General features: G+C 40.8%; 1 protein-coding gene across 1 annotated transcript in view; it reads left to right on the forward strand.

Annotated features, from left to right (window-relative positions):
- Positions 1–25,246, forward strand: part of ric1 (RIC1 homolog, RAB6A GEF complex partner 1) — a 40,687-nt gene that overhangs the window by 8,328 nt on the left and 7,113 nt on the right. Inside the window, exons 3-18 of the mRNA XM_062434372.1 lie at positions 12,985–13,064; positions 15,521–15,628; positions 18,080–18,225; positions 18,497–18,633; positions 19,700–19,791; positions 20,482–20,570; positions 21,205–21,349; positions 21,470–21,518; positions 21,984–22,175; positions 22,270–22,482; positions 22,665–22,703; positions 23,136–23,246; positions 23,828–23,917; positions 24,030–24,190; positions 24,775–24,913; positions 25,053–25,169. Coding sequence (XP_062290356.1) covers positions 12,985–13,064; positions 15,521–15,628; positions 18,080–18,225; positions 18,497–18,633; positions 19,700–19,791; positions 20,482–20,570; positions 21,205–21,349; positions 21,470–21,518; positions 21,984–22,175; positions 22,270–22,482; positions 22,665–22,703; positions 23,136–23,246; positions 23,828–23,917; positions 24,030–24,190; positions 24,775–24,913; positions 25,053–25,169 — 1,908 coding nt within the window. The remainder of the gene's footprint in view (positions 1–12,984; positions 13,065–15,520; positions 15,629–18,079; positions 18,226–18,496; positions 18,634–19,699; positions 19,792–20,481; positions 20,571–21,204; positions 21,350–21,469; positions 21,519–21,983; positions 22,176–22,269; positions 22,483–22,664; positions 22,704–23,135; positions 23,247–23,827; positions 23,918–24,029; positions 24,191–24,774; positions 24,914–25,052; positions 25,170–25,246) is intronic.

Consider the following 25,246-nt stretch of genomic DNA (forward strand, 5'->3'; position numbering starts at 1 on the left):
CTCTCTCTCTCTCTCTCTCTCTGTCTGTTGCATGTTTGTAACAGTAATCACCTGCTCATCATTTTGTTTGCCCCTTTCATTTAGTGTGTTAGTCAGTGGGTAGATCATTGACAATATGATCTTTTTATGATATAAGCAGCTACTTTGCAGCTTTAGTGTGAAAAATGCTGTAGATGAAAATGAAAGTGTGGCCACAGTTTTCTAAAATGTGGATTTTGTCCTATTTTTTGCTATTTTGCTCTGAGCTTCAATAGTTAGATAGATAGATATATCGGAAGGTATTCCCGTAACAGTGAGAAGAGAACTGAAGCAAAGTCCCTGAGCTCCTGATTTCATGTTACAACTTCACTTTCAATCATGCATACAGTAGATCAAACTGTGTGTAACGGTGTGACATTAGGGTTAAAGTTAGCATTTTTAGATTGTAAAATGGTAAAAAAGAAAAAAAGAAAGAAAAAAAGACCATGTATAGTACATGAGAATAATTAATTTATGGTTTTTATATGTAGAATTGTGAAGCAATTAATATAATATGTAATATAATTTAAAGGATGAGACATTACCCGTCTTTCTCAGTTGTCTGTAACTACCTGTGGACTGATTTGTATATAAAGGACCTGAGCCAGATTTACCATGAAAATCCAAAGGATCTGATGTTTTTGCGTGCTGTGAATATCTTGCATCTTTTCCCTCTAAGCAAAGCAAACGACTAGCATGATGACACCACACAACAAAAATGGTGCCATCCAAGTAAAAACACCCTGCAGATATCTGTCTCCGTCAATCACTGCACATTTCACAACAAGACACCACTTCATCGCTGACTGACTGACTGACTGGTAGTGAGAGATGCTTTGTTGAAATGATCCTGAACGAAGCTGAATGATGCAAAACACATTAGAGGTCTTTTATGTAATAATGAGAAGTGTAAGTGAGGAAAAAGACATCACCTGCAATAGTGTCAACGCGGCAAGAAACAGGATGTTGACTGCAGCGCGCTTAACGGCCACTGGTGTCACTAATGAGAAGGAATTTATGATTCATACCAGGCGGGGAGTTCCAGTCCTCTGAAATGAGGCCAACGCGGAAGTAACTTAAAACTGCATTCTATCAAAAGGCCACCAGGGGGCGACCGTTTTGGTGTCAAAAGGACTTCCGTCTCTATACAACTCAATGGAGAATTCACCAACTTCTCACTTGATTTCTAACCTCAGTAAACGTTTTCAGAATGTGTTTATGGTCTCAATCGCTAGTTTAAAGCCTTCTTCAATGCAGTATGATGTTCATTTGGGACATTTTGGCCTCCCTGATTTTATATGTGACGATAAAGCAGGGTATGCATTAGGGCGTGGCTACGTCGTGATTGACAGGTTGATTGGTTCACAGGTTCAGGAGGGCGCCTCATGCTCCTCCTGATGCCCATATAAGTAGAATCCGTGTTTTTATTTTTCCCAGCATGCACCTGAAATTTTCAAGATGGCGCTGCTCAGATCCGATACTATTCGCTTCCAAGCAGCAGTCCACAAACCAATGGGTGACGTCACGGATGTTACGTCCATTTTATATACAGTCTATGATTCATACAAATAAATTAATGGAAAAAGATGTGAGAATCGTAACAGATTCAGCATCAATAATCATTTTAGCCAGTTTCTGGTCTCAGCGTCACATGTTTTGAGCATGGGCTACTTGAAGTAAATATTCTTAATCTGGTTATTGATGAACACTGTCTGTGCATTGGACTGGACCTGTGTGTCTACATCAGAAGTGTTGAAGTGTCTTTTCCTTCAACACATCCTAACTTATGGTTTACAAATATCCAGAAAACTGCTGGTGACTCTGTGCTCACCCTGCCCCGGTTTCATGAGCACAAGAAAAGGAATGTGTGTGTGTGTGTGTGTCTGTGTGTGTGTGTGTGTGTGTGTGTGTGTGTGTGTGTGGTTCCTTAAGCCAGACACGCTTTGACTTGCACAGTCTTCATCATTTCATGTGTGCATCTTACTGAAGGCTGTAAGTAGCTCCAGATACACTGTTGCTTTAGCAGGGTGGCCCCCTTTACAAAAGACGTTTGTATTGGTGCTTTAAATCAATATTACAAAAATACACTGCTGGCTGTTAAAGTTACTACCAGTTAAATCCAACAGTAGTGTCCTGTAATTGCTAAAAAGGCAGTATTATGTCTGTAGTAGATAAATCACTAAGAGTCACGGTACAGACTGGCCTTAAACATTTTTTAGGTTCAGTTAAACTTTGTTCCCTGCCGACAGTACTGTGGTACTTTGTCCTCTGCTAATCACTGTACTCACAAAGATAATCAACTCAAAGTGAAACTGCAACTCAACAGCTTGTTTCATATATTATTGATCACTGGCATTTACATATCAGCTCTTAATTCATTAATTGTGCTATAAAAGTAGTAGTAGTAGTAGTCTTTGATGTAACTGTCAGGCTTGTGGTTGAGATATATACTGGGAACAGAATACAGCCTTCTAATGGATTTTTGCTGTCTCAGCTTTTTTGGGAGTTCAAGAGGGCCTCATTTTTTGTGTGTTTTGCAAATCAATACAGATGTTTTTGAATGGTGAACCTGATGGGGGTAGGAGCATATCTGTTTGTTGCTGTTTAAACAAACATGAAATATTCATGTTATATCCCAGCTTTAGGTGAAGAACCCACCACAACCAGAAAAATATGCAAATTATCATCCCACAAAGCTGGAAAGACGTGATTTTTTTTTTATAAAAAAAAAAAAAAATCTTCTCATTTCCATGGAGATGAGATGAAATGTTCTTGCCAACATGTTTCTGTACATGAGCCCACACAAGCTTATTGATGTTAGTTCAAATATCTTTCCTCCACTGTGACGCCTTCAGTTGGATCATCATCTCCATCTCTGAAAATCTCCTAACATGACATTTAGGTAGTATTGTTTCTGATTAGGTTTACATGAAATAAACAGGATTTTCAGTAAGCTGTGTAGGCAGGAAATCACCGAAGCATCAAACACTGCTTCCCTTGGTTTGCATTGACAACTGCAGGGGCCTTGTTGTGTCCACTGTTTACAACAGAGTTGGCTCAGAGGTCAGACTAAGAATAATTAACACGTTGTGATGACAGCGAAGCCAGCAGAGTACATCATGGCTGGATTTACACAGTTATTATGGCATTTATTTTCAGGATATACTGTTAATCATTCTTCGCAAGTGTAATCCCGAGGAAAGGGGGAGTTCAGAGAAGGAACAGACGGATGCTGCATCAGCTGTGTCATGTTGAGGCAGACGAAGACGACTAAGCAACGATGGTGGAATCAGGCTGTTTATCTTATGTAAATAACCCACGAAGCTTATAAGGATAAGCGTGCGATGGATGCCCCAATTCAGCTGGTGGGATTTTGCTTGTGGTCTACTGCCTAAGGAAACCTGTAGTGCTGCAGTCAGTCAGCATACACTATCAGTTTTCTGCCACTCACTCCCTCTGCACACCTATTACCCACTGCCTTATTCCTTAATGGAGCTACGCTACCAAGTGTTTCCTAGGCAACAACATAGAGGTTGACTCATGTTTCAGTGCACCCCCATTTTCACATGTAATTTGTTAGTCTTTGGCCAGGCATATCGAACAACTAATCCACCAGTTGACCAGGAGACTTCAGCCTAGTGATGATTATTATCTTGTTTCATTGTTCACCTAAAACAAAAGCAGCACAGCACTCTCTCCACTGTTGCTACCTTGATAGAGAAAACCTGAGAAAGACAATGAAAAGCACCAAACCTCCACCTTCTTTCAAGACTGGGGACAACATAACTTCAAGGTACATCGACCTCTGCCATCTTCTGTTCCTTGCACCATTACTCAAGATTGATATGAGCACTCTGGAGCTAACTACGTGAAGCAAGTGTCTCGTTGAATAAATTCAAAGAATACAAGTGGCCGAGTCAGCAGATGAGTCAGTCAGGTTCCAAAGGTCATGTGATCAGCGACACACAGGATGACAGAAAGCCAAGACCCTGACCAGGAGCAGAGAGCATCAAAACAAACCGCATGGAAAATCAGTTCATTAAAATCATCAGCGTCTACTGCAAAAACTCACTGATTTGTGTTTGTTTGCAAGTGGACTGTGTGTGCTGCTGAGGATACAGTATTTGTAGTCGAACATTCGAGTCGAGAGAATTACGTTTAATACAGTGTAATCTCTTTTTATTTTAAGTTTCATCAAATACCTTAGCCTAGATAATCCTACGTGTTTTTGTAAACACTGCCAGGAAATGCTGTCAAGGACACAAGATGCTGTTCAGAGGCCAGTGTGGCAGAAGACGGTACATGTTTATCCCAAAACACCACCGTTTGTCCTTGAAGCCATTCTGCTGAACATGCATATCGGGTAAAGGAGCAGAAATACAATCTTTCCTAAGAAAGAAAGGAAGGAGAGAAAGGAAGTATGTCTCATATGTTGTCAGGTCAATGCTTAAACTGCCAGTTTATGTCCATAAAGAAATGTCAGTCAGTAATGAAGACATAAAGTCATTTATGTCATATCTCTCTCTCTCTCTCTCTCTCTCTCTCTCTCTCTCTCTCTCTCTCTCTCTCTCTCTCTCTCTCTCTCTCTCTCTGTCAGTCCCTTCTTTTCATCCCTCATGAGGCCAAAGTACACATGAATGAATGCCGTGAATGTGTCTGGGAAAGCAGCAAGTCCGGCCCCGATCCTAGGCCCACCCAGCCAAACACAACAGGGAGCAGGTGCAGGAGTTAAAAATACCAAGGCACACGCACTTTCTGGCCTCCACTGACACTGAGTTTGATTCTGAGTCCTGACGGGTGAAAAATATTTAATTGAGATCCTGGATGCATGCTGGTGTCAATATACTTCCCCATGAATCTGTGATTCAACTAATAGCTGCCACAACTACCAGCTGCATGTAGTTTGCAACAGGAAATAACACCAACATTATTACAGGCTAGATATGAACTGCAAGTACCTGCAGCTTTCATTAACCTTTAGTCCCTGACAATTAACTCTACAGATTATTATAATTCTTCTCAAACAGGAAATGTGTAGGGCAGGAGGTATGTTAACCTCAAAGCAGCAGTAAATATGAGAGTATCTGCACTGGGTCAGATCTCACAACATGCAGAGTAAGTCCAGTCATAGTGAGATCTGCTGACTACAAACTGTTCTTTTACTTGGCTGACTAAAGGGAAACACCAAGGAAAAAGTAATCAAGTTTAACGTGTGAAAGTGTAGAACGAGCATTTGCTTATCATCCTGTTTTCAGTTTAAATTGTTGATCAATCTTTTAAGAAAACAGCTAGAAGAGGGTGTCTGGACATTCATCTTGGAGTGAAGAAGCTAAAATTGTATTTGAAACATTTTATGGCTGTACTTGAAATACTGAATCTTTTGCACCCAAGAGATGACAATGTCTATAGTGACGCATCAGCAGCAGTTGCTATTGTGTAGTCAAAAAGGGAGCGTGTAGTGACGGAGATGCAATAAGATTAGACCAGAATTTGTAACTACTGACGACCCACAGCAGATGTGGCATTAACTTTAACTGTAGTAGGAATTAAACTATCTGAAAGTGATCCTGCTGTCAAAGTAGGTGCTCAGCCTCAACAAAAGTTTAATAATAAGCAAGCAAAGTTTATTTATATCACACTTTTCACAGGGACTAAGTGTTTTACATTCAAAATAAATCAAATCAAATACAATCATATAAAATGTACCACCTGCTACCTAAATGCCTGCCGACAATGTTCAAGGATCTCAAGTTTATTCAGAGACTATTCCATACTATTGCGTAATAATAAATATTCATCATGAGTTGACTGTAATGCTGCTAGATTTGTGGAGCAGATCACATCCGGTTTACTCCATAAATACTCTGGCAGTTTTAAATGTCAGCGTCAAGTTTGAAAAAGACCCCAAGTTGTTTATCTACAGGCTATGCTGTGTTGTTGACTAGCTGTCAACATTTTAGCTCCAAGAAGGTATAATTTCTCTCCCCCTCATTAGTATTGTCGTTTAATTATAGGGTGGTCAGACTTGGAAAAATCAGGGACTGCAGAACAATAAAAAACCAGCGTTGCCCAGGCAGTAGTCCTCACTTCAACCACCAGCTGTTTCCCAGATGTTTGGCCACGCACACACCCTGCAGACTTTGAGGCTAACGTAATCACCCTCCTAAACTATGGCTAGGACTATCTTTAGCTGAGCGTGTGCGTGTCTGTGTGTGTTTTTAGACAGAGTATGAGGGAAGCAGCAAAAAGCAGTATAAAAGAAGAACTTGTTTGTGTGGCAGGACTCAAGAAAGGATGTAGTTCTTCAAACAGGGGAAATACTTTTTAGAATTCATTTCTTCTTGTGTGTGTGTCTTGGGATCTGTCCGAGGCCAAAATGTTCCCTCTCTGTTTTTATACTCTCACTTAAAGGCAGTGCTCAGGAAAGTGTTTTCACCAAGAACTTTTTTTTATATCGACCAAGAATTTGATGCAATTTTCTACGGATGTATAAATACATATTTCTGGCTTTTGCAGTATAAGCACTGTGAGTTAAGAGAAAAAGGGTGAAAGGTGAAAAGCGATAAATTAAGGACCACTTGTGGTTTACCAGTACTTGTTAAGTGGGAGAAGACAGGATGAAAAAAAGGTGAGCAAATGGTAGCAGGCAGAAGAAAAGTCTGCATTGTAACTTCCGATCCAGATGTAGTTTTGTGGAATATCTAGAGTAAAATCAGTCGACAGTTTCTGCAGCATTTCATGTTTTTTTTTTTGTAAACAAATGGGGAGGCTTAATTCACTGAATCCTCTTAATTGCGTACACAAACATGCACATGCAATAACACAAGCACACATAAGTGCTGCATGTAAATGTAATTTTAATGAGACTGCATCAGAGAAGTGTTTCAACTGTGGACATTTTTGAGGCTTTGCTTTGAGCTGTGGCTGTAGAGGATTAGGTGTTCCCTTTTTACTGGGTCCACTCCTGCACAGATTCTGTCTTGTTGGAAAGGGTCAGAAATGTTTTCTCTGACAGGTTGATTTGGTTTTAAAAGACCTAAAATATGTGTGTGTGTCCTCACGGTCTGAAGCAAAAATAACTTAAACATACATATTCATTTGTATTACTGCAATCTTAATGTTTTTTCCTGTGCTATAATTTAATCACAGTTCTTTTTGGCTTTATATTTTTACTGTTATGCTCCCAGTGACACACCAGTCTACACAACAAAATATACATCATTCATTCATTTGGACACATGGAGCATCACCTGAAAGAAATGGCATGCTGCTAAGTGATGTATCCCCCCCCCCCCCCTGTAATAAATAAAAGAAGAATAAACTGATAAACTGATAAAGAAATGTATCAGATGTCTTTAGTCTTTTCATGCTCCAGAGAGGATTGCCTGACAGCTGTGTGCTCACAAACCACATTCAGTAACAGATACTGCAGTTAAAGATACCACGCTGGTTGCTACTGTTTCACATCAACAAGACTTTTGTTCAGTTTGGATTTCTGCACGTATTTACTGTCCAGTACATTTTTCAAAGACATCAAAGACAACCACTGGCATGTATTAATGTCTATGCATTGTGTGAATGGTCACACTCTTGGAAAAGTGCACTTTACCTCAGGGAAGAGTGTGTGTGTGTGTGTGTGTGTGGACGTCTGGGATGTGTTTAAACATGCAGAAGAGAGGCTTCAGTACGCCATTGCACTGCGTACGGTTTTCTGCTGACTCGCCACTTTGTCTGCAGAAACCACCGTCTTTCATTCTACTTGCAAGCCTGAACTAGAAGAGTCATCAGTCAGCTTTTTTTTTTTTTTCCTTCTTCTTTTCTATTTGTTTGCAGTTTTACAGCAGCATTAAGTCAATCCTTTGATGTTACCCTCTTTTAAAATGCAGCATTAAGTCGTAATTATTGGTTTAAATTGTACAGAAGAAAAGGAAGTGTTATGTGACAAGAGTTAAAGCCCTGTCTTGCCTCATGTACCAGAATAATGAGCATATACGTGTGTCCACTAGAAACAAGGAACAGGTCAAAGCCGAAAATCATAAAGCACATTTTACATGCATTTGGGCAGCAGTCAGATTTCTCCCCTACCTGATACCCTTTACTTAGTGTTGTAACCAGGTCTGGCATATTTTAATTGCACCCTGAGAGGTCAAGCTTTGTACTTGACGAGTGCCAGTGTAGGAAATTAACTTTTTTGACTGCAGCACAGTGCAGTCAAATCACACACACACACATCTATCACACACACACACACACACACTCATTGCAGCTGTTTTCTCTGGATCTGACTTTCCGTGTACTATGCAAGTCACCTCCTTATAGCATTTGGAGGCTTTGTGGTCCTTGATAGCCACCAATTTAAATGTTTTGGTGCCCACAATAAAGCTGTTGTTTGTAGGGATGCATCCATCAATCAGAAAACAGCCATTGTTCTGCTGATTGGTCACGACTGGTGACCACTTCTCATATATCTGATTTTTTGCTGGTCAAATTTGCACCATAGACTGTATATAAAATGGACGTAACATCCGTGACGTCACCCATTGGTTTGTGGACTGCTGCTTGGAAGTGAATAGTTTCAGATCTGAGCAGCGCCATCTTGAAAATTTCCGGTGCATGCCGGGAAAACAAACAAACAAGGATTCTACTTATATGGGCATCAGGAGGAGCATGAGGCGCCCTCCTGAACCTGTGAACCAACCAACCTGTCAATCACAACGTAGCCACGCCCTAATGCATACCCTGCTTTATCGTCAAATTTAAAATCAGGGAGGCCAAAATGTCCCAAATGAACATCATACTGCATTGAAGAAGGCTTTAAAATAGCGATTGAGACCATAAACACATTTTGAAAACGTTTACTGAGGTTAGAAATCAAGTGAGAAGTTGGTGAATTCTCCATTGACTTGTATAGAGACGGAAGTCCTTTTGACACCAAAACGGTCGCCCCCTGGTGGCCTTTTGATAGAATGCAGTTTTAAGTTACTTCCGCATTGGCCTCATTGCAGAGGACCGGAACTCCCCGACTGATTTGCACACATGGCCACATGAGGGTTCACGCTTCGCACATAGCGGCACAGACAGTAACGTCACAGTACAACTAAATGATAATGGTAATATTGGAACATGTCTGCCAAACAGCATTTGGCTGGTGGCCGGCACTAAAATCCATCCCTGAAATGTGCTAATGTTAAAACATCATTATAAATCTTGTCGAGTCTATAATTGGCCAAAAAATTCATCTAGATGCATTAACCAAGTCTCACTTAATCCCTAACTCAGCCTGATAAAGGAAACCTATGTTTATTGATTACATGACATTTAAAGAATCAGGTTTCTGTAGCTTGTTTACCACCAAGCTCATAGTTTAATATATGGCTCCAGTCAGCCATTTGTTTTCTGGTGTTGCCACTATGAGGAAGAGAAAGTTGGCCCACTGTATGGTTTACTGGGCTTTGACAGATCACTGCAGTAGCCACTTGTTTTTATGTTTTTCAGGGAGTATTTTTTGCAGAAGGGAAACTGATCGTCACTGCAGTCCTGTGTCTGCAGTGAAAACTGAGCTGTGTTGTGGATGCGTTTTATATTTTGCAGTTTCATGAAAGAGATTACCACCCGATGGTTCAAGAGCTACAGCCTTTTGTTGCCACTGCCATTAGTTAGAGGACATAAAGAGAAATCTTTTTCAACTCCCCACCATGCTGGGCCACTGTGTGCATATTCTGCCTTTTGAATCTCAATGCCTGCGTTTTTACTGGACCTCTTATGATAATGACTTGTCTCTTCCTGTATCATTATATCTGCATGTGTGAAAGCACATAGAGAGCTGCGAGTCCTGGAGACATGGAGCACATCTCAATTGTGGCCTTCTCCCTTTATCTCCCTTTCATTCACCATTTTTTCACTTATCTGACAAGACAACTCAGTGCAAACCTAATAATCCCATAAAAAGATGAATGGGTGTGTGAATGCTTTCATGTACCTAGTGTGATCAGACTAAGATGAAAGGGATGAGCTATTGAGAGCGGGAGACGCTACTCAAGTTTGTCCTAAATTGCCAAATAGTTTTCCTCCCCTTCCCCCCTCCCATCTTTGATTTGGTAGATTCCCTGCCTCTTGTAATTGGCAAGCTTTTGAAGTACAGTAGTAGGCTTGTCACACTTCCTTTCTGAGACCCCCCTCTGGGAAAGAAGCCTGTCAGAATTGGTGAATATATGAGTTTCTCAGATTAAAGCCCCCCACCACTTCCTATCTTGCATATATGCAGTATTTCTACTGGCCTGTGTGCTGTTGCTACCACTGCTTGAATTCTTCAGGATGACACCAAGGCAACACCCCCCCACCCCACCCGACAGATGATGGTTGTCAATCAAGCCGCAGAGATTAACCATTGATCAAAAGCAACATAAGCTAAAATCCCATAATGGATTTAGCTTTCTTGACATCATTATTTTCTAGTTCACTGCTGTTTTCTGACAGTGGTGAGATGAGAACAAATTAGATAAGATTTACAGATACTAATTATCTCAGTGATCTATGTTTAAAAGGAAAAAAAGCTATAACATAAACAGATAAATAAAGCCAACAGTGTTGAGTCACTCTTGTATCCTTTTTGTTCTTGTTTCACAGGTTTTAATTTCTCACTCATACGTGTAAAAACATGTATTTGAATATGAGGGATTTTGTGTATCTTGCTCAGACTGTTTGACACAGATTCAATATGTCCTGTGGTTAAAATAGAAAATATGGAGAACTGTGCCACCTTGTTGAAGGTTGTGCGCGTTCGTATGTGGACTACATGAGCTTGTTAGGCTAAAAAAAACAAACTAGGTCGTTGTAATGAGACTGTGTCCTGCTGCGATCATCATCTTAACTATATATAGTGCTAGCATGAACGTGATGAAGTGGCTATTTTATCTCCACAACCTCAGCGCACAATGACTTTGCTTGACAAACTAAAGTCGGTGTAACATTGACTCGTCCAAGTCCACTAATGTGACTTTGATTCACTCGCACAGCCAATTAGAGGTCATGATGCATTGGAAATCAAGTCCATCAACTTCTGCAGGCGCTTTATAACCAACAGCACTTCCTCAGACAGAACTATTTAATGCATGATAATGTAGTTAGTCATCATGTGATAAACTCCAGACCTATATGTTTCAGTTACATGGCCTTACAAAACTAACAATATTATATTTCCTCAACTGATTTGAGTGTAGCTGATGTGAGATATATATTATAAAAGGTTAATTTAAAACAAGCATGAGCCCATTTATGCAAGAAACTTCTGGAGTCTTGTTTACCAGCAGGAAAAAAAAACGTAGTGAAGGTTTATGTTTGTGTCGCAAATCACTGATGTGTTTGTGAAGTGTTTTGTGATTTAAGTAAACATGCACTCAAATGATGCACAGATGCACTTAAACAAAGTAATATATGGGAACTTGAAATATGTTTATAGATGTATGATATATGATTGGATGTGTTTGTTTATGTCAGAGAAGAAGCCGTGAATAAAGCAGATTTTGTGCGTTTTGTAAAGTTGTTGTGAGGCAGTTTTCGTCTTTGTTGCTCCTCCGCAGCTTTGTGGAGCTCCAAGTATGTTGATGGGTTTTGCAGGCCTCCCAGTTTGGCTCTCATACCTGTCTCTGGCCGAGCCTGTGCTTTTTCTAGTGGAGCTCCATGTCGCTGCTGGCTTTATCCCATCTCTGCTTTGGATTTTTGCATTGCTGCGGCGATACCTTGGCCCCTGACCAACAGCACTGTCACCACACTGGAAAAGTCAAGGGTTACTTTAGTGTGCTGCCCCAAAACTATGAGCATAACATCCCCACACAGTGAAGCTGAACTGAATAAAAACACAGTAAATAGTAGAGATAGGATGTGTACATCAAACTCACTCTGGTTCTGGGTGGATCTGAGCTTTTTTGTGTACAGCCGCTGCAAAACAACGTCACATTAATGCAGACTGTGGAGGCTAGATCAGGTTTCGTATCATGTTTCGGTCAACAGGCTCAATTTCAGCAGTTTCCCTGGCAGCACTGTGTGTGTGTGTGTGTGTGTGTGTGTGTGTGTGTGTGTGTGTGTGTGTGTGTGGTGGAAAAATGACCAGAATATCCTACTTGCGTACTAGTACTTTCCTAAAATGTGACATTGCAATGAGTGGAGAATGAGGCTTGTGCTTATAGATGCTGATACATTTGTGTTGGAGCATCATTATTAATTTAGACCTGCATAAATAGTCAGTGAGCTAAAAAAAAATAGGCTAAATAGTCCTGTGTAAAGGCGTTTTCTTGCCTTTACAGATCCAGTTTTCAAAACAATCAACAAGTGGCTCTGCCTGTTCAGGTGTTGCTGTGTTTACTATGACAGTGACTGTGTGGCAAGTGTCATCCTTCACAGCTTTTACTGAGGAGATATACCTTGAAATACTGATCAATACTCTGGCAATTAATCATGGTGTTACAATTATCTTTTGTTAAAGGGATTTAAAAGGCAGGTTCATTTGTAACCAGCATGATTAAGGATACAGTGTTTGTGTGAAGCACTAAAAACTGGGCTTTATCAATATTATCTAATTGCAGTGCTGCAGCTTCAATTAAAACTGCACCAACTATCATCAATATAAGTGACAGCAGCGGCAGTTTAGACTGTTAGTTATATGCATCTGGCTGTGTTGGCCTTTATAAGCTTCCAGCACCAACAGAGTCCTCGGAGCCGCTCCCCGTCTCCCTCTCTTCCTTGTGATGGCAACACTAGATGTTTTTTGAAGCTATTTTTCTTCTCTCCTGTCTCGTCATTTATTTTCTCTCTCTTTGACTTTGCAAATTTGTGATGACACTTAAGTGATTAAATTCCTCAGCATCCCTGGAAATATTTCTCTTTCCATTTCTCTGTCTGATAATAAAGTGGTGGGTTAGCAAATATATGAATGTCTTTTTATAATAGTTCTTCTCTCTCTGTTTTCAGACTGCCAAAGGCTACATCCTCCTGTTTGATGTGCTGGGTGGAGGGGATGACAAGTACCTATATGAGCCTGTCTACCCAAAGTGAGTGCAGCATGTGTACATACTCAAACACACACACACGTACACACACGGAGGACTGCAACCAATTATGTTGTATTTTCTTAGAGCTCAGGGTGAAGTTTCCTAGTCTACTAGTAGTTGTTAGTTCAAGCTATTAGTTGACTAGTCTACTATTAATATAATAATTTGAATACATATTTTTAGGCTTGGGAAAATTGTTTGGCTTCCAGTGCTGATAAAGATAACATTGTTAACACTGTGCTACATCACAGAGAAATACAAAACTGTAATAATGAGCCTTTAAAATATTGACAAGCGCACATGAAGCGAGCCGCCTGTTAACAACAATGCTAACGGCAAAAGTGCTAATGACTCTGAATGTGTCTGAACAACGAGCAAGCAGGCTGAACATTTTGTTAATTTATTTCAACACAATAAAACATCACACAACTTATGAACCTGTAACACACTTGGCTGAAAGATAGTGTGCAGAGCTGCCGAAGCTCCACCTGGTGGCCACTCTGAGATAGTACCAAACTGAGATTCAACCAAACTCACAGTGGATGTTTTCTGCAATTCTAGTGAAAAAGGGGCAAACAGTGCTGTTGCCTCTCTGCTAGGACTAGACTACATACAGAAAAGCTTCAAATCCTCACATTCAAGAAGCTGCAATCAGCAATTTTTTTTTCGTTTTTGCTTTAAAAATGACGAAAACAATTGTTCAATTATCAAAATAGTTGCTTATCAATTGTCTGTCGGTCAATTAATCAGTTAATCGACTAATCATTGCATGCACATGCCTGGGTAATGTGAGCAGAATTGATTAAGCTGTAGCTCACAGGCTGCACTGTCTCTACCGCCACAAGCAACAATTGTTATTCGGGCTACAAACAAACTCAGCATTTATTTATATGAACACTTTAGTGTCAGCTGCCTTTTATCTCTCCATTTGGGATTGTTTGCTCTCTGTAGTTTATCTCTGAAGAAAATGTCAACTTCCTCATTATCTAACGCTCCCTGGGGTTCAAACCAGCAGAGTCTCTTCAGCAATCAGCCGGCAGCTGTCTGTCAGTGCCGCTGGCAAACAATAATAGCAGGAATACAAAAGCGCTTCATGACTAAATCCTCTTATAAAATGTCAAGTCAAAATTTATTAGCACAGCACAGAAAACAACCACAGTTCACCAAAGTGCTGAACAGCTATAAAACACCCCAAATAATATCCATAATACCCCAATAAATATTTTTAAGAGTAAATAACAAACAAGATTAAAAGAAAATGAAGATGAAATTGAAGATGAAGTCGAGGTGTGAAGCTCAACTCAAATTGAAAGCCAGGCTGTTCAGAGATTTCGGGGGCGGCCATCGCAAAGGCTCGCTCGCCTGTTATTGTGCCTGGATCTCTGAGAGCATCTGGTTGGTCGACTTCGGTGGTCTTACTGGAGTGTGATGATGATGATGATGGAGGAGTTCTGTTTTGATAAGGTGGCGCCAGCCCATTTAAGACCTTAAAAAGCCAGCACTGAAATCCTAAAATCAGTCCTGAAACGGACAGTAAGCCAGTGCAGAGAATCTGTGATTGTATGTGATCACGCTTTCTTTTAAAAGTTTGAATACGAGCAGCTACATTACACTAGTCTAACAGAGGAGTAATAAAACCATGAATGACTTGGAAGTCTTTGGGACACAGAGAGATAAAAATCTTTACTGAAAAAAGCTTGTTTTGACAACTGAACTAATCTGTTTATGAAATTTGAAGGAGCTTTCAAAACTCACACCATGGTTCTTAACAAAAGATTGATTTTTTGCTAAAGGGCCAAAAGTACCATCAGAGTCATCCAACAGGTCAGGCCATCCAAACATAACGATCTCAGTCTTATTTTCATTAAGAGTGAGAAAGTTAAAATCCATCCAAGTTTTGATATTTAATCTTTTATTTTCTTTGTTTTCACGACCAAATATGGAATAAATAATTAGGATGGGTTACATGTTTGAAAGAGCAGGTAGTGAACTAGACTTTATACAATACGCTCACATGCGATTTATAAACATTTTATTCTTACATGGACGTTAATCTGCTGCTGTAACAGCCTCCGCACATATGTGAAGCCTCAAAAACTTGGGTGTAGTCACAGTCAGTGTTTTGATTCACCCCAAAGGTGTTTGATGGGCTCAAGATCTGGTTTCAGGCTGGAAAATAAAAATTAAAAGTATTTGCTGTCAGTTTTTCTAGTTTGTATCATAAAAAAAACCTCCATGTTGTGAGTCTGTGTGTGTGTGTTAGTACGGCTTTGTTTCCACAGTGTGTGTAGTTGTGTGTGTGATTGACATTCCTAGACAACATACCAGCCGAGGTGGGGCACGTCTGGGCATATCCAGCCATCTTTTTAATCTCTGCGACTTGCATTCAGGCACTTTTGGCAGTTTTTCCCTCAAGCAGCTATAAAATGAATACATGTATTAATGTGTTTTCACAGAGGAAGTCCTCGTGTGAAGGTGACCCCGGGCTATAAGGAGGAGCAATGTGCCCCTGCTCTGTCTCTAGAGATGAAGAAGCCTGTAGATCTGGAGGCCCCCATCACCAGGTAGGATGCTGTCTTATTGTGCTCCCCTCCCCCCCTCCTCCCTCTGTTGTGTCTGCCTCTCTTCCTCTCCCTCATATAAACCTACTTACTCTCGCTCCAGGACATGGATGTGTCATCGAGGTCACATGCACACAGACAAAAGGCACCTCCATACGCTGAAACCATCAACATATACTCGCTCTGTGTGCTCAATGCAGGTGCTTCCTGTAAAACAACAGCATGTCTACATTGGAGCTGCAGTTAGCTCCCTGTTTCTGTGCCTACACAGGATGTTTATGTAGTGTTGAGTGTTGTTCACCTGCGTCTTTTGGAAGTGCTACTAAATCATTGTGTATATATATGTAGTATGTTTAACAGGAAAACAGACTTCAGGAGAGCTGTATTTCTTGAAATAGAGGCGTGTCTGTTTCCATCAGACCCTCACCTTGACCGTAGCTGGTCCACTACGTATATTTTCATGTATACAAATTTTCTTCCCATTCTTATAATTAATTTGAAATCATTTAAATTACACACAGACACATTTATTTCCAATCAAACTGAAATCTACACACATTGATATATGTTAAAGCTTGTATCCTAGGCTGACCTCATCCTTTAAACTACATGTTGTTTTTGCTCACATAGTTCACCAGGAAAAATTAAAAGAAATGTCACCACTGTTATAGCTGTTAAAGGTATATAGCTCCTTTTTAAAGATTGAATACTTGAATTCCTTGTATATCTGTGAAGGGCATTTGGCTCAGAGTAAAAAGGCTTGAAAAATGATCTTCTTCCTCTCACGCAAAGTCGGCGTTGGCAGTGAGAGACGGCTGAGGTGCAGCGAGGAGCTCTGTCAGTTGTCATCGGCAGAGAGAAATAACATGAATCCGCAGACATGTGAGGGTGCTGAAAGAGAAGAGTGATGGACAGACGGATAGAAGTGGGTGGAAGGGTTTAGTCACAGCTGATGAAAGGAAAGGGTGACAGAAGGAACACTTTTGATTTTACTGTTAACTGGACCAAGTTCAGCATCGCCTGGAGCACAGCTGATTCAAATTAGCCTCATCATTTCAGGGATTTCGGACATATTTACTCAGATGCTAACAAAGCATTTTGGGAATCCTAACCAGATTTCATCACTCTGTCATTCTAGCTTATCAGTTTAATGTATGAGATTTATTGCCCATCATGTAATCTTATGACTGCGCTTGCTTGTCACTCATCGTAAATTAGATGTTTTATATTTAGCCTGTTGCATTTCAAAGTCATCCACACAAGCTTCCACTTTTTCTGATAAGAGGACACAAGCCCATTTGCAAGATTTTTTTCGGCATAGACAGACAGGAAACATGGGAGAGAGAGAGGGATACGACCCCCGGCCAGGACTCGAATCGGGGCCGGCTGCACACACGGCACACGCCCCAACCACTCGACCACCCGCGCGCCAACCCATTTGCAAGATTGATCTTTAGCTGGACAAAGCATGTTTAAATTGATCACTCTCCTCAATAAAGACCGATCCATTCCTGATCCTTTGTTTACTCTTAATCATCGTGCTTCCACTGCACCTGTATTGTCATTACACCTTTTTTTTTTTAAAACACACACACACCTCACAGAATTGTAAAGAGAAATAAATCTATCTTCATTCAACACAAGAGCCTGTTAAAAACAAGCCATTGTCTTCTGCTTCTTTGTTTACGCTCACTTCTGTTCTTTTGTAGTTTCTTTTCCTACCTTCTGTATTTATCACCCACACATCCTCCAGCTTGACATTTTTGTTTGCACAGTGACAAGAGCTGCCACTCCACTGGTATTCTGCTTGACTTTTTTTTTCTCCCTCCTATCTTTTTGTTTATATTGTCAGTGTCTTCAGTTCGACGTGTTCTCTGTAACATCTCCTCCGCTGTCTTCATTTGACAGAGATTACAGGGTAGTCATCTGAACGAGAGCACTCTGCTGGCATTTCACAGTCGCAGCCTGATTGTGCAGGAGATGAGTGGGCGTCTCCTGCTGTGAAGCTACCAAAAGAAGTTTCCTCCCCCGCAGTGAAAGTCCAGTGTCCTCATACGCTTTGCTTCCCTTTTTTTTCTTCTTCCTCCTCTCTTCTTAAAGACTCTTGCTCTTCTCCTCTTTGTTGTCCCATCGTGCCATCTTCAGACCTCTCATACTTTTTGGAGCACAATAAACAGTTTTACACACACAAACACACCGCTGTTTGTTCTCTTCTGTATTAGAAGACAATGAGACTTGGCGATGGCAGCTATGTGGCCTCATCACAGCTGGCCAATAAAAGTTTCGGGCTTCACTCGGAGGGTACAGCTGGATGATGACTAGTCCACTGTTTTCGAACACTCCGCCGTTTGTTATCTCGCCCCCGCCCATCCTACCTACTGCCCCCGACTGTTTTTCTTTTACTCTCTCCTCCCTCTCAGTGCTGATATCTCTGTCTTTTCATCTTCCCACCAGTCTCCAGTCCCTCCAGGAGGACTTACTGGTGTGCACCGCAGACGGCTACCTCCATGTGCTGCACTGGGACGGGCTGGGCAGCAACGGACGCAAGGCCATCTGCCTCACTACCATCCCCTTCTCACTAGACCTACAGTCTGCTCGAGGTTAGGGAAGACACATGCACACAGGTTAACCCAGGAGCATGCAGGGTCCAGTTGACAGTATGAACAGAAGCTGCAAATCACTCAGAAATAATTTGGATATTACTTGAACAATTTGGCCATTTTAAAAGCATTTCGATGTTGAATTCTCTCCAAAAATCACACATGATCCTGTGCCATGTTTAGCTTTTACGTTCTTATCATTAACTTCAGCTCCAGGTTCAGTCTTTTAGTTGCTTCAAACCTCTGAATGTGTGTGTGTGTGTGTGTGTAGGTGGTCCCTCTCTGGACCTGGAGGGAGTGCATATCCGTTGTATGGAGTATTGTGTAACCCTGGACGGCTTCGCTGTGGTACTGAGCGACGGACGCTTGGGCTTTATCACACCACTCAGCAACATCATCACAGCAGATGTAAGAAACACCCACTGTTGATGTGAAAACACACACACACACACAGTTTTCTAAAGCTCAGATATAGAGACAGTTTATGAAAAAAGTATAATAGCTATAATGTTTAAAAGCTGATGAAAGCTTTTGATTTGTCATAACAAGACTTGCACACAGCCTGCTCTTTCAGCGTATGACATCATCTGACCACATGACAGGGGAACCACCACAGACCTATTTTAGCAACAGCAATAAATACCTAATAAAACACACAATAAAAAATTTTGCTCAGCTTTTGAATTGCAATGGAATGACAGTCTATCATTCAGCCATATTCCAGGGTAGTTTTGTAAAAAAAATAATGAAGGTATCAGTTAAGGAATAGATTTAAAGGTTAATACTATACATTATAGATAAGTAGAGTTAAAACCATACAGTGATGCTGTAGATGTCCTTTCTGGTTTAAAAGTTTAATTTAATGACACCAACACAAGCAATCAGTTTTCCCACAGACCAGAATTACTCACACAGAGAAAAAATATCCAAACTGATGATGTAACTTGTTCAGGTCAACAGATTTCTATATTATATAAAAAGCTATCGTTTTCATCTTGGCAGGATTTTTAAAAATTATGACCAGTAAGAAATCTTTTTATTTCTAACAAGGCAAGAAGATACATAAACAAGTTGTTTGGCAAAAATTTGGCAATGCAATTCTGTTCTTGAAATTAGACATCTGGTGCTGGAGTCAACATAAAAATATCCTGATATATATAAATGTCAGATCTGACTAAAGCTGTCTTCTAATAATCTGTTCTGTGTGAGTTTCATATCGGCTTTATCAAAACATTTCAAAGTTAAATATTAGTGATTTGTTTAAAGTTGACAGCAGTTTAAACACATCTGCTGACTTGTGACGGGACCTGTCATACACACAGTCAGTGATTTGTAATTCATGACGGTTTCTGGTGTGTGTGTGTGTGTGTGTGTGTGTGTGTGTGTGTGTGTGTGTGTGTGTGTGTGTGTGTGTGTGTGTGTGTGTGTGTGTGTGTGTGTGTGTGTGTGTGTGTGTGTGTGTGTGTGTGTCCAGCAGCTGCAGGGCGTCTGGGCAGCAGATGTGACTGATGGCACCTGCGTGGCCGTCAACAACAAATACAGACTGATGGCTTTCGGCTGTGCCAGGTACGTGTTTGTGTGTCCCCCCCCCCCTTCGCTAGCTCTGACTGTATTTTTTACAACACAGTGCTGGGAAGAGATGTCGGGTGTGTTTGTTTGCATTCCTGTGTTGTAGGGATTTATTGTTGTCCATGTGGTGTGTGTCCAGTGTGAGAATGTGTCAGTTTGTGTTTGCAGAGGCTACCTAGTGTATGCCTGTCAGATCGGACAATCTGCCAGCTTGGCAGGATTTTCTCTTCCTCTTTGCTCCTTCTTGTCTTTCTTTTGTACATGGATTTTGTGTCTTATTGAAATGTGTGAGTTCTTTGAGTGTTTATTGCAGAAAGAAATACAGAAAATAGAGCCGACATTGAACTTTCTCACTCACAATACCATGCTGTGTGGACAAATGAAATTCAGTCTTTTGAATATTATTTGAATACACCTTTCAAAACACACTTAAAAGTACTTGTTACTCTGATATAGATTGCTGTGATCATAGATATATAGATGTATGTCTGTGCATGTGCGTTTATATGTGTGAGAAAAACAAAGCATGGGGTTATAGTTCGGAGGTACTGCTCCAGATTACAGCCACAGGTTGTTTACACTGAAGCCTCATTCTGATCCTTTTAGAAGTGTTTCTGATTACTGGTTGTGTGATAATTGTGCGTCTGAAGTTCTAGGTCTCAAAAAATGTATTTGTTCCCATTACAGTGGCTCAGTGCTGGTCTACATGATAGACACCACAACAGGATCCATGCAGCTCTCCCACAAACTGGAGCTCACCCCAAAACACTACCCAGGTATCACCCACAATCTTTCCTTTTCTCTTTTTTCCCCCTCTCTGTTTTCGTCCTCTCTCTCTCTGTGTGTCATATCCCTACACAAATTCCTCTTTGAGATAACTTGCATTCCTTCAGCTGTCTGTCTCTTGAGTGCACATGCCTGTGTCTCCCTGTAGTTCACATCTGTTTCAGCAGTCCTATGATAGGATCTAAAGCCATAGCTCCCCCCAGTGGGGGAACTGCAATACAAGATCTTCATCACTTGAAAGAAATGTGTGTAATAAAGATAAGGACACCTGGCATAGTTTCAGACACACGTGGACATACATCACAGTTGCACACAGGATTATTTTTTATTTCAGTACCTTTTACAACAAAATACAAGTTCTACAACAGAGAACAGAACAGTTTTTCTCTCTCTTAGCCCCAAAACATATCCTGTATGAATTAAGAAACCATGTTATACTATACAGAATGCAGTTATTGGGAATTTGCCTAATGTTTTAGCAGAAAGTCAATCACTAGAAAACCATGATTCATATAAAAAAAATCCAGGTTATTGTGTAGTTATCACGCAGTGACTGAAGTTGTATCAGATAATAACAATACTTCACTTGGTTTCATTAATCCGTCTCTAAATTCCCTTTTCAAGACACCTACAACAAGACAGGCCCAGTCAAGCTCATCTGCTGGTCACCTGACTACAGCGTTGCCATGGTTACATGGGAGTGTGGAGGCCTGTCGCTGTGGAGTGTCTTTGGAGCTCACCTAATCTGCACTCTGGGAGAGGATTTTGCGTGGGTGAACACACTCACATAAACCAACACACACACACACACACACACGTAATCGTACACACTTCACTCCTGATTTAATGCACATGTGTAAATGAACCTCCTGCTTTGTGCTCCCCGCAGGTATCGTTCTGATGGTACCAAGAAGGATCCCATTAAAATCAGCTCTATGGTTAGTGCTTTTTTCTTTCTTTTTTTACTTTCCTGGTTAAAGTCATGTGTTTAGCAGCTGCCATGTTTTTTGTTTTTCTTTCACCCTGTAATTTAATTTAAAAATATAACCATAAAAATCCTCATATGTACATCATATTTTTTTCTATTTAACACTAAAGAGATCATTGTGACAATGACTGCAAATAAGATGGCAGAGTTAAAAGCAAAAGTGTTGGATTTGTTAATGTGTCCCATGACAGGGATTAATGGAAATGAATTACAAGCATTAGTTAATTACATCTGTTTCAATTAGAATAATGACAGTTATACAATTTACACATGTATTGCTGATACTTTGAGTTATTTTTTCATTACATGTTTTATTGTGTATATTTAAATGATTTTTAAGTTTACCCATCACATGTTACATGTATTTTTGTTGCCATCCTGCATACTGAAAACTTGCACTCTGCCCTCTTTCCAGAGCTGGGGAGCAGAGGGCTACCATCTGTGGGTGATCCCTAACAAACAGGAGAGGAGGAAGCAGCAGGAGGAGCAGCAAGAGGAGAAGGAGGGGGAGGAGGTAGAGATGGTGCCACCTCCTCAGTCCTCCCAGCAGCCCGGCATACTGCAATTCCACTTCATCAAGAGTGCTCTCACAGTGAACCCCTGCACGGTGAGAAGACGGATGGAAACTCACAGCACAGTCAGTTTTGTGTACGCATACATTAAACATTCATGCTCTGTTTGCTTTTCTCTCTGCTGTACAGAGTAACCAGGAGCAGGTGTTACTTCACGGTGAAGACCGCCTTTATTTGACCTGTGGCGACCCCACACAGGTCCACAACACCTCTGACACACACCCACACACACACATGCACCCACACGACAGCAGCCCACTGCACAACCCCCCCAACCCCGAATCCTCTCTCTCTCAGGGACTCAGCACTTTACTTGGACACAAGCACTGGCACGTGGTCCAGGTATGTCTGCACAGTCATCACACAGTAACACACCTGGGTGGGTTAGGATTTATGCAAAAATGACAAGAGTTTTGAAATATTTCTTATCGTGCAGACGTTCAAATTATCGACATTCTCGAATAAGCAACATAGGCTCTTTAATTTATTTATATTGTATTTCCTGTATTTTTTTCCCCATCTAGATTCACAGCACATACCTAGAGAGCAACTGGCCTATAAGGGTAAGTGCTGAATATATGTGTTTGTAATTTAGCATCCTGGCTCACTGGGTCAAGTGTGAGAAAAGATTAAAGTCACAGACGTTTGCATTCTAAATTCTCTCCCACGAGAACTGAACTCGTTGACTTAGTGATGTCATGTGTGGGAAATGAGCACATCTGGTAGCACTAACTGGTTAAAACTGGTCACCCACGACACATGTGAGCTCAGACTGTAAAAGCTGCAAGACTCCTGAATTCACGTAGTTTTGTTTATAAAGTGAAACCACAGAGAATTATGGCACTTAAGCAGAACTATTATAATGTGAGATGTGTTAACCACTTTTCAATAATAAAAATCTGCATGTTAGACAAAATCAAAGATGTTAACCCTGTGTTTAGCTTTGCATGTGTTTTCCTGATTGTGTGTATTTGTATTACTGTTACTGTGTGCAGTTTGCAGCCATAAACACAGAAGGCCAGTGCATGGCTGTCGCAGGGAGGCGGGGCTTGGCACACTACTCTTTATTCACGAGGAAATGGAAACTGTTTGGAAATATCACTCAGGTATGTGACACTGTAGACTGTAAGACAGAAATCTAAATGTAACCGTCTCTGAACGGCTTCAGTACAACTACCAGTGAAACAACTGGTGATTGGAAAGTCTTAACGCAGTATAAATTCAGTATAACTTCAGTGTAACTTCAGTGTAACTTCAGTATAACTTCAGTATAACTTCAGTATAACTTCAGTATAACTTCAGTATAACTTCAGTGTAACTTCAGTATAACTTCAGTATAACTTCAGTATAACTTCAGTATAACTTCAGTATAACTTCAGTATAACTTCAGTATAACTTCAGTATAACTTCAGTATAACTTCAGTATAACTTCAGTATAACGCAGTATTATTTCAGCACACATAATTATCTTTGCCTGACATGAAAAACTGCCAAATACTTAAATTTCCACGCCAGTCTACATATTTCATGCACTTCATTTATGTTATTACCTTATTTGTAGCAGCACACATAAAAGCATTTAAAGGAAAAATCCAATAAACCTTCAGCACACAAATTAAATGTCTTGAATACATATCTTACATATGGATAACTGTCTGTGTTTGCATGTCTCGTCTCATCCCTGCAGGAGCAGAACATGACAGTAACAGGCGGTCTGGCTTGGTGGAAAGACTTTGTGGTGGTGGCCTGTTACAATTTTATAGACCAGCAAGAACAGGTGAGACTGAAGCACCTGCTACACCATGATTGTTCCTCTTACATCTATCTATTTCATGTTGTGTTAGTCTCATTGTGACTTTTCTCTCTGTTGTCCCTTTTCTAACACCTAGTTGAGGCTCTATCAACGATCATCCAACCTGGACAACGCCTTTGCCTCGGTCACGAAGCTGCAATCAGACACTCTGCTGCTCAACGTCTTCAGAGACATGGTCATCTTGTTCAGAGCTGACTGCTCCATCTGTCTCTATAGTATAGAGAGGCGGAACGACAGGTGGGCTGATTCTGCACACACATTATACTTGCAGTTGGTTGTATAGTCATAAATCCCTTTTCTAGCTTCCTTTCACAAAGTCCTGCACCAGGGAAATCCCTGGCACCAGTAGTCATAATAGTGTTAAGTAATAATGTTACTCAGCCACATTTTCCCTCCTGAGGCTTCTAGTAAAAACTATTCACTTAATACCCATCACATGACAGAAATGGCCTTAGCTTTACGTCTGGCTGGGTCTACTCCGTGTTTGTAATAAACCACTGGCCTCAAAACTTTAAAACTTTGGCAACATCTAAATGACTTGTGCTTTCCTCAATATCTGTTGTGAGTTTGAATTGTTTCTCGGGTACATTGGTTAAATTTAAACCAGGCATCGACCTGAACAAAATGTTTTAGTGCAGTCTTAACACTGTTGTTGAAGTATTTAAAGAGTTTAAAAGAAAATGTTTCTTGTTGACATTCAGATGTTGTTACCTCTCATACTAACAGCTTTTTCAAACACTTGAGATTCCCTGTTTTAGTATCATTCCTGTGTATTAGTGTCTTACAATATGTGTTTATTACATTGTTATTTGACATTTCAGTCCAAACCCGTCGGCCAGCGTGGAGTTGCTGCAGGAAGTGTCGATGTCTCGCTACATCCCACACCCTGCCCTAGTGGTGTCTGTCACACTCACGTCTGTGCGGACAGAGACTGGCATCACATTGAAAGCCCCGCAGCAGGTAACACACACACACACACACACACACACACACACACACACACACACACACACACACACACATACACACACACACACAGTGAATTATAAATAGACGTAGATGTGTGAATCTTTGTTTTACATGTGTTTGTCCATCTCAGGCCTGCATGGCAGAGAGCATCATGTTGAATCTGGCTGGCCAGTTGATCATGCTACACAGGGACCGTTCGGGGCCGCAGGTACGAGAGAAAGAGACGCCCGCCAACAATAAGAAACAGGTGAGTTAAAACACCTCAGCTGGATTTTCAGTGCGCCAACTTTTTCAGCCAGTTTCACCTGTATTCAGAAACTATGT

The sequence above is a fragment of the Scomber scombrus genome, chromosome 15 (genome assembly GCF_963691925.1).
Source record: "Scomber scombrus chromosome 15, fScoSco1.1, whole genome shotgun sequence".
Classification (NCBI taxonomy): domain Eukaryota; kingdom Metazoa; phylum Chordata; class Actinopteri; order Scombriformes; family Scombridae; genus Scomber; species Scomber scombrus.